General features: G+C 39.8%; 1 protein-coding gene across 1 annotated transcript; it reads left to right on the top strand.

Moving 5' to 3' along the window:
* The first annotated feature begins 7,071 nt into the window (after positions 1-7,071).
* csdc2a (cold shock domain containing C2, RNA binding a) lies at positions 7,072-8,756 on the top strand. Its single transcript, XM_062442930.1, has 3 exons — positions 7,072-7,259; positions 7,440-7,562; positions 8,594-8,756. The coding sequence occupies exons 1-3, from the start codon at positions 7,072-7,074 to the stop codon at positions 8,754-8,756; spliced, it is 474 nt and encodes a 157-aa protein (XP_062298914.1).
* The last annotated feature ends 1,987 nt before the right edge of the window (positions 8,757-10,743 follow it).

Here is a 10,743-nt window from a genome sequence, read left to right on the forward strand (position 1 = left end):
GCGCTTTAAGTTAAACTATGAATTAAAAGTGTAAATACCTGTTATTAGGCTACTATTATTATGATTATTATTAGTATTATTATTAGTATTATTATTAACTGAAATAACATGGAAAAGTGCTGTATTTGTAGTCATGTATTATTCAAACTGTAAAAACACACTCTATCATGTGTTTAATGATTAATGTGACCTTTAGTATTTTCATTGCAAATCACACTGATCATTCAGTACCTGCACAGAGTGATGATGGTCAGTCCCAGTCCATTAAACATCTAAGTGAATCTCACGTTACGGTCGATTAAATCATTAAGAAACGGGCAAGAGCAGAACAAAGACTTGACTGTGGTAGTGTAGTGTTGTTTTTAGCAGTGACCCCCGGCATCCCCCCCCCCTCCCTCCCTCCCTCCCTCCCTCGCATCATCTCCTCTCTGCCTCCTTCTCATTTGCTGCTTTCTCATCCCGCCTGTGTGCACCGCATCCACACCGAGACCCGCTGACTCCTCCGCCACATGTCCCCGCAGCTTTCACCGGCTCCACCGAAACGATCACCGCCTCTAACGTCGCGTCTGACTGAACAGCTGATCCCGGTAAGTCGTCGTTTAAATCGATCGGGGTGTTGTTTTGCTTTTGGTGTTGGTGGTGATGGGGGGGAGAAGAGAAAAAAGGAAGGGGGTGTGATAATTAGCTTGGCTTTACACATCCGATCCTTTCATTCTTCCAGCCGATCAGACGGTGTCGGGTTGTGGCAGTATTGTGATCAAATACCAGGTGGTTGTCTGTATCTTAAAGCGCAGATGAAGCATCTCAGGCGTGATTTTTTCACCTTTTATCCCGGAGTCACATTTTATTTAGAGGAGGGGGATGATGCGATGCAGTTTGTGGAGCATCCTTCTTCCCTTGGCTTCTTGTGTGGAGCTGCCTCAGTATGTTCTGGAAACAAACCGCCTGCGAGTGAATTATTCAGGCTCTGCCAAACACACTTTCCAACAAATCATACCATTACAAGCATTTTAATAAGCTTCTTATCTGTCTCTAATAAGGGCTAATTTAAAGTTTAAAGACAAGCTCTCTCTCTTTATGTGTGTGTGTGTGTGTGTGTGTGTGTGTGTGTGTGTGTGTGTGTGTGTGTGTGTGTGTGTAGAGAGAGAGAGAGAGAGAGAGAGAGAGAGCGGTTGACGTGCCTCACATGCTGATGAAGAGGAGTACAGACAGCCACAGTGCCCTGGTTTCACTGTGAGGGTTTTGGCCTTTTGTCTGTCTTTTCAAAAAGCTCCTCTGGCTCTCTTCTGTCCTCTCCTTCCTCCAGTCCAGCCCCCCCCCCCCCCTCTATCTCAGTGATTCTCAAACTTTTTCACATCGAGGACCCCTAAGCTGCCATAAATTACACCACGGACCCCCATTTGATAACATTTTACCCCTAATCTGATAAGACTTCTTTTTTATTACAGAGAGTGTATGAAGCCCGGAGCAGAAAAGTAATAAATTCTGTCATTGTGTTACATATAAGGAATAATAGACTCCCTGGAACCCTTTCAAGGACCCCCCCCCCCCCCCCAATCCACCCACCCACCCACTTTGAGAACCACTACCCTATCTGGCTCCTGTTTTTTAAAGCAGCCCAACACCCTCCTGATGAACTGTTTCGTCAGATCGTCTGACACAGAAGCACTGCAGACCCATTAAAGAAGCCCATTTCCTGTCCCGCTCGCAGCCTAATAAGCGGGCTAATGAAAGAGGAGCTCACCAGTTGAATCAATGAATTATTAAGGCTACATACTTCTGCCTCGTCATCCATCAGTTACGCTATCAGTGCTGTCCCCCGTGTCACCGCGGTGACAGATGTGTGTGTTCATCATCAACACTGTCCAACATGATACCAGGAGGATAAAAGCATTGCTCATCATCAGCCATTTGCTGTATCATTTCCCTAAATGAAGATAAATAAATGAGCTTAAGGGATGGAGAGATTAGTGCCACTCCTGTGCCACTCAGACTATGACCTTTGAACCCTTGTACTGTTTGGATGTGTGGCCTAAATCAGTGTAGTTTTCTCATGTTGCTCATAGGTATAGCTTACCCTTTTAAAATCCCTCCTTTAATCTCATTGGCAAAGAAAATATGGGTTTTTATTCAAATAATAATAATAATAATAGCAACATAAGGTTTATTCAAGGACTTGTTTCATGACAAAATATGATTTAAAGAGTTTAAACCTGATACTTAATCAATATGAATTATTGCTCCTGTAATGCACAGTCTGGTACAATGATACATGTATTTTTGCTGTGTTCACGTGTGAAGAGTTTGATATAATCTTGCATTCATTTTTCTCTATATTATCATTTCTCGGCCTAATCTATACACACAAGGGCACATGCAGTGAGCTAAATAATAAAGCTTCAAGACAGCAAATGATCTTTGTTGGGTTGTTGACTAGAAGCAATTGTGAAACAGGAAAATCCACTTCCATGATTGTAGTTACAAATCTGAGAAAACATCCAATATATTGAACAAGATTTAGCTAAAGTATGAGTGTAGTAACAACTTCTTCACAAAAGCAACTGTCAAAGTACAGCTTCATTATCAATTAATCTGCCTATTGTGTAAAATAATTGTGATTATGATCATCAAAATGTGCTAAAAACTCTTAGATAGACATCAGAACATACTGGAATCCCTTTGTCTTATCTTTTGTTAAGAAATAAATATTTTTATTGCATCATAGGATACTTTTTTCTTTTTTTTTTGGGAGGGCATCCTTTCAAGATAAAAACAAGGATTCAGACTCTTGCCAACACCCACCAGGTAATCACAATGATAGAAAAAGAAATCCATGAATAAAAACAATCTACCTATCCACATGATATCCAAAGCATTCACACTGAGCCTTCAGCCATGGTGACGAATGACTTGAAAGATGCCGACTCCGCCTGCATGACAAATGGTAATTGAAAATAAATCAGGACTGCACGTTTTAAGCATTTTAAGTCCCTCGTGAGGGTATTTTACGATTATCCTGATAATCAAAACAAACCATATGTAAATGTAGTGTTCTTATCCCAAAATAAGATCAAATGTTATATCGTCCCATCCCTCATATAAAGTCAGTAAGAGAAATAAAATGTGTGACATAGCTCAATAGAAAAAAGAGGAAGAATAAAAAAAAAAGAGTACAAAGTTGCGTTAGCAGCACGTTAGCATCAGACAGGTAGCATAACAGTTGGGGGGTGATTAGCACTACTCTTATCACACAAACTCATTTTACAGCTCAAATTAAATACACACAAACATAGCTAGAATAAATAGAGCCTTTTGGAGAGTAGATTAAAAAATTCTGCGTGTTTTATGACAAAACAACGGATGTAAAATTGTTGGTTAAACTGCAACTTCTAACGACAGAGATATTAGCCATTAGCTCAGATCTAAAATACTTAAGTTTAAGTGTTTTGTTGTTGTTGTTTTATCATACGCACATATACAAATGATCAGAAACAAACAGGGATTTAAAACATCGTATTAGATATACTGAATTGTTAATTAACATGAAAGCTTTTTAAAACATTATTAGTCTGTATCACTTTCAATTAAAAGAGATATGGAATAATCATCTCACTCTCAGATATCAGCAATAAACTGACAGATACATCCAATCACAATAATATGAACCCAGCAGGTGAAAACTGGACCAATAAGCAAATGAGAATGAGATGATGACAACAATAGTGGATGCTAACTTCTTCAAATGCAGCCACTGGTGTTGTCTGACGACTTGGACTTCATCCCTAACATGAATCTCAGTGGTGGGACACACAGAACACAATGAGATGATCTTTGTGTAAATCAAACTCCAGTGTGGGATGTTAACCTTTTGCCTCGGGGAGTTTTAAAGCTTCCAGCCTGAGACCCTGCTGTCCAGTTTGAGGGAGCGCCTCCATCTCACCACACACGCACGCCGCTATATTTAGACTGACAGCGAGAGAGAGGCAGAGTGTGATATTGAAGGGAGCCTGTGGGATCGGCTCATCGGTCTTTGTCAAACACTCAGACTGCAGATGTCACATCAGTGCTTAGTCTCACTGGGAGGTGGCTGCTGATAACCCCAATAACACATCCGCCTACGTCTGTGATGCAGTTAAACCAGGTTTCAGTGGAGAGCAATTTATAGCTCTTTGTGTTTGTAGCTATAGTTATGATACACACATCAACCCCAACTCTCCCCAAGTTACAAAATAATAACTGGGTTAGTTGCATGGCGTTGGAGACGGAGCTCATTCGTCCTGCAGGGACTGATTCGTACTGCAGGGACTGTCTGAAGCGGTTCAGAGAGCAGCCTGCTGTTTGTATACAGACTATAAAGAGCAATCCTGTAATGGATGTCAGTTTTGTGCGTGCGGGGCTTTTAATATAATAAAGTGTGATGAGCTGAGCCAAGGCCCCTCCAGGGCAGGATTGGTATTTACATCATCTTGGGACCTTTTCAAAGCGAGCTGGATTACAGTCTGGCATTCGGGAATCAAATTGCTTTGTTATTCTCATTTTTCTCACAGCAGCTTCCAGCTGTTGTACGCCTGCATGTTGCTCCTACCAACCAGGAAAAATCCACTTAAACACTATTAAAAAAAGATCCAGCTATTAATTCATTTTTAGAGGCAATGTCTCTGTCTATTATCTCATATCTTGATGTTACCATGCCAACTTTAACAATGTGAAATACTTCCCTCAACACTGCGAAAAGAGTCTCAAAGCTGAAACAGTGAATATGAAAAAGTATTGGGTCAATATTAATACAGGAAAAAGTATCTTTTGAATTTGGTATTTTTCACTAAAGTAAAGAATATACTATAGACAGGAGACTCAAATGACCAGAATGCAATGCAGCTAGATGTTAAGTTGTATTTTGAGGGTTAAATCTTGCAATTCACAGTTATAGCTTATCAGTATTGCATAATCATTAAAAAAAAAAAGTTATGTCCCCATCCCATAATATCATTAATATGTCTGATACTTGACTCTGAGTTGATATGTGCATGATTCAGCTATCATAAGTACATGATATTCTCCACCTCCATCAGTGACTCTGACTATCCTGCCATTAAAACTTTAAACAGCACTTACATTACTGCTGCTGAGTCATACACATACTTTGGCTTGACAGCAGACTATCATTCAAGACTCGTATTCATAACATTAAAAATTAAACTTGGCTTCTTGTGCAGAATCAAAGGTTGTCTGCAGACTATTGTGCAGTCAAACCTTCATGTGTGTCGTTGACTGTGGAGATAATCTGTATAGTCATGTTGCCACGAACACTTCAGCAGTTAATCATCACGCATTATGCTTTATCACAAGTGACACATTTCATACTCATCATTGTTCTCTGTATCAGGAGGTTGGTTACACTTCCTTACAGACAAGAAGAAATAACTATCTGATGTTATTCATCTATAAAGATTTACTTTTGCAGCTTTTAAACTGCCTCACATCTGTTTTTCTCAGTAAATACCTTAGATATATCCCTCATGTTCACACTGCTGTTTGAAGAACTAGTTTCATGCACTTTTTAAATGAAATAAACTGCGAACTGCCCTCAAATATGAGTCTCACATTCCTCTTAGAGATTTGAAAGCTTTATTATCTAATGTTTTTATGATTCCCATAGTTGTTTTATCATTTCTTTTAATCTCAATGAGACTGCCTTATAAAATAAAGATAAAATAAAAATGAAAATAAATAAACTGCTGTGCTGCTTTACTTTAATGACAGTGCATATTTGATGTAATCCAACAGGCTTTTCAAAAGTTTATTTGATGTAAAAAGTGGACAATTTTCTCACAAAGGAACATCTAATCCTTCTGTTTTTCTAAATCACCAAATATGGTGATGCATGCTTTTCACTGGACAGCGACTCTAAGTGTGGTGGCCTATTTGGGGGAAAAAGTGGATCTCTTAGTTCATGTGCGCTTCTAAAAACACTGCTGTGATTTGTGAAAGGAGCAGATTTCTATGGCTACATTAACTAAAACTTCAGTTGATGCCACATGGCAGTCAGCATATTATAGAGACGCTTTCAAGGACTCAATAGGTGAAGAAAATACAGCAACACAGAGATTTGACAAGTCATGACTAAATAATAGCTACATGTTTCTACATTTAAGATGATGCAATTTTCTCACCTCTCCCTCAGTCTTACTGTAGTGTTCATTATAATGTAGGGCAGGTATGAATAAATCTGTTTTAGAGCACAGCAGCTCCCACATCAGCTCCACTGCTGGGAATTCAGCACATAAGGATGTTGCATTGAAATGAAAAATATCTATCAGTATTGCTCTAAATGAAATGAGAATGTTGGTGTTTTGGGAAATGATTGTCTTTATTAGATAGACAGAGACAAATCGGGGACGTTGGTCAGCATCTTAAAATCTCCCTCCACTCAAAAATGTGTTTTTCTTCTTGTTCTCCCAGTTGGATGTTTGAGCTTCTCTGTGCAGTATGATGTAGGTGCAGTTTGACACTAGAGGCTGTTTTCACATTCATCTTCTAAAGTTGGAAAGTTTCTCTTGCTCACCTTAAATTGAGTTAAAGTGTGATGTTTAAGTGTGAAGTCGAAACTTGAAGCCTCCGGGGCACAAACAGTGAGAAGAAGTTAAACTTTTGAAGTAAAAACTATTTAAATATTCACAGATTCTGGATTTTCTCAGTGAGGGAGAAGGAGTAGATGTCATTTTAAGGACTTTTAACAAGGTAGCTGAAAAAACACAATTTAATATTTCAAGCAGAGGATGTTTCTATTTCCTAAAACATGTCTGTGTACGTCATGTACTTTTAATTATTCTCAATTTTTGGGACATACAGGAAATGTCTGACTAAAATGAAACTAAATGGATAATCAAACAGGAAATTATGGCACTTAAATATACAAATGTCTCCCTTCTTTCAGGGTATCACTGCTGCACTCCACCTGTAAGACCTCCTAACCTTTACACAGACTCTTGCCATGCAAGAGGTGTAACCCTCCTTCTTCTACTAAAAACCCAAAACAGAAAAAACAACACAAACCCGCAACAAGTCAAGATGTCCGACCCCGACCCCTCCTCGCCGGCGGACCCTCCGTTGCCCCTCACCTCCCCACGCACCCCGCTGCAGCTCTCCTTCCCCTTCCTGAGGGAGGGCAGCCGGATTTGGGAGAGGGAGAGGAAACCGCCACAACCTGGAGAGCTGCCAAGCCCACTGCCCACCAAACGCACCCGCACATACTCAGCGTGAGTAGGAAAGATGTTTAATTGAGTCTTGTTGAACTTATTATGATCTTGATAATTATCTCTACACAGCAGGGGCATGGCAGTGTTTCATGTAATAACTGTTTATGTTATCCTGTTCTATTTCTCTTCTCCTGCTGTGGCTCTTTCTTTGTGTCCTGGTCGCTCTCTCTTTCTCTGCAGGACAGTGCGAGCCAAATCAGGTCCCGTATTTAAAGGCATGTGTAAGAACTTCTCCAGGTCTCAGGGTCATGGATTCATACGCCCCACTCACGGAGGAGAGGACATCTTCGTCCACATCTCTGAGTGAGTGACTTTTACACTGTTGGGGTTTTCCTGGCATTTGATGGTTTTCATAAGGTTGCCCTGAGAAATGATGATTTTATCTCTGTAGGTTCAGGTATTTGGCCTGTGGAGAATACAGAAGTTTTAACATAAAACACCACCTGCTATTAACTTCATAGCCTTCCTCAGAGCAAGAAGGCATACTATTTGCTAAATTACATGAACTTACTGAATAATATGATCTCCCTTAGAGGTTATTAAACATATCAGAAATGATTTAGTTGAACTGTTGAATTAAACTACAATGCTGACAATTGGTGGGAAGAATTTAAAGGATAAGGCTGGGGATATTCTGTGTTTTTCTTATTGTCAATGAATCTCATGTGCAGAGCCAAACCAACAATGAACTCATCCTACTTCAAAGTATTGTTTGTGTGTGTATCTAAAGCCTGATATATCATATTCTTCTGTGCTGTAGAGCTCAGTTGTTGCCCAAAAACTATTAAAACATATCAATGAGTCACTCCGCTGCACTGGGTCGACAGTTTCCTTTGCCACAAAGATTATGATTACAGTAGTTTGTTTAGAAAGAAGACTAAAAACATCAAGTTTTCAGTCTCTGGGGAGTAGTTCCTTGTACAGCAGCTTTACTTGGCAAATAATGTGGTTCTGTTTAGAGAGTTTTGCTAGCTTATTCTACTACATATCACAACTTCTAGACTTTGTACTATATTGTACATTGTAAATGTCTGTAGTAATGTTCCCAAACTCTTCATGGTGAAGGAACATATTACTGACATGATTTTAATAGTTTTTGGACAACAGCAGAGCTCTACAGCACAGAAGAATATGATATTTCACACTTTGGATTCACATAGGATATTTATGTATGTTAATTGGTTTAGTTCTGCACATGAGATTTGTTGTCAGTAAGAAAAACCTAGAAAAATCACCAGCCAAATCCTTTGATGCAACAAAAAGTTTGAAAGCAGTCAGCTTGCCCTTGAATGGAGAAACTTTATTTGACTGAGTTTGTATTTTTTCTTCGATAGCATTGATGGAGAGTACGTGCCTATGGAAGGAGATGAGGTCACGTACAAGGTGTGCCCCATCCCTCCCAAGAACCAGAAGATCCAGGCGGTGGATGTGGTGATCACCCATCTGAATCCAGGCACCAAGCACGAGACCTGGTCAGGTCAGATCATCAGCTCCTAGACTCTATCGCTCCAGGCTGCAGGGCTGCAGAGGCTCGTGGAATGGAGGCGGGGGGATTTGGATTTTATTTGAGGTTTTATGTTTTCGAGGTGTGAAGTGTGAGAGACAGATCAGCGGGAACGGAGCGTGGCGAAGTTCAGCCTGAGAGTCAGGACAGGCACAGTATAGGTCTGAAGGAGAAGAGAGGGTGAGCATTTAAGTATAAAGGATTGGATCGAAAATTAAGCTTTGAATGTATTTGTTTGAATGTTTTTCTTTGAAGGGTAGGGGGTTGGTGAAGCAATGTCTTAGAAGGGGTGCGATGCTGAAGAGAGGCAGCTGGGTTAGAGGCCGAAATGCTTTTTGAGCAAATTTGCCACAGTTTGGTGAGAAGCAAGTAAGTTTCAAGGGACCAGCTCTGTGGAGGTCTGAATCCACTCCCACTTTTATCTTTCAGTTGTTTCAATTTAACAAATAGAACTGATGTAAATTGATCGCCATCACTGCCAAAAATCATATGATAAAACCTATCCCAGCCACATTTTGTCTGTTTACAATGACAGATTTAGATATTTTCCACCAGTAAAACAAAGATTAAAAGGGAAAAAGTAAAACTACTTCTATAAAATCCTTCTCTGTTGTCTATAATCAAGATAGGGTTTCATGGTCCCCTTTGGAATTTTCTTGAAGGTGCACTGTGTAAGAATTATGTATATATGAGAATTTTAGTTTAAAGCATTCAACATTTCACTAAAATTATCAGAATTTAAAGAAATAGTAAAACATGACCTTCACTGACTATCAAGACAATTTAAAGATGTGATTTTAATGTGCACTCAGTGTCTTGCCTCTCTCCCCTCACCATACAGTGCCAAAAGGGTGCAACACCAGCTAACATTAGCTTAGAAATGGAGTCTGACCCAGAGCTGGCTTTGCTCCTATTGGAAATGTGAGCTAATATTATGCAAAGCAGGTAAAAATATATTGTGATATTGTGGCCTTAGCTAGCTAATGTTAGCGCTACTGCAGTTCACTTAATGGCCACCTGTGTCATTAATAAGTAGGAATTTCTGATTCTTACACAATGCACCTTTAAACAGACAACTTATTCTCACCAATATACATTCAGTATATATTCATCAGTGTGTATTAGCTTGCAGTCTTCCTCTTCCCTGCCTTTGTTGAGGCATTGCTCCACTTCTTTGCACATTACCACCACCTGCAGATCAGCAGAATACTGTAAAACTGGTGGCCGGAATGTGTATTGCGTCGCCTGTGACAAACAAAACAGGGATTGACTTGTAAAAACATTGTTCCATGATGCTACAATGGGTCGAAAACTCCACAGAGTACCTTTAACTTTCAAGAGATAGTAGCTGCGTTCAAATGGAACTCGTGAGCTCGTCGTGACGACATGGGAAGTTGTGTACACATATAATATGCTTGGTGTTCAAGTTGTGAGAACACCGCTGCTAGGCAACATCGACGCCAAAAGCTAGCTACATTATTAATATTACTGTCGGTGTCTAGAATCCACCAAGGCTGACAATTTAGCTAGCTAGCAAGCAGGTAACGTAATGAATCAGACATATACAATTACTAAGAAATACTAAAAATACAATATATTGATTTACCATCTACTGAAAAATGAACTTCCATAGCTTCCACTGTTACTTAAAACATCAATGACACTTCGGAAGTTCTGAATACCACAAGAGGTATGAACATGTTCGTATTTGAAGGCACTGCGGCACACATTCAATCCACTCTTAATGTGGTTCGGCCTCAGGAGCTAGGATTAGCTCTACATATCAGGATTTATTTTCCTTTTAAACATTGTAGCACTACTGTATTTTTTGTCTATTTGACCAGTGTAGAAATCCAGTATAATTGTAGCCAGCACCTATGACGGTCGTATGTTTCGGTGGTAGAGGCGGTAGCTGAATGTTGTGTGTGCCTGCCGCTAGGAAACCAGGCCAGAAGGTTTTGGGTTGGGGAAAGAAACCGG

This window comes from Scomber scombrus, chromosome 21 (genome assembly GCF_963691925.1).
Source record: "Scomber scombrus chromosome 21, fScoSco1.1, whole genome shotgun sequence".
NCBI classification, from domain to species: Eukaryota; Metazoa; Chordata; class Actinopteri; order Scombriformes; family Scombridae; genus Scomber; species Scomber scombrus.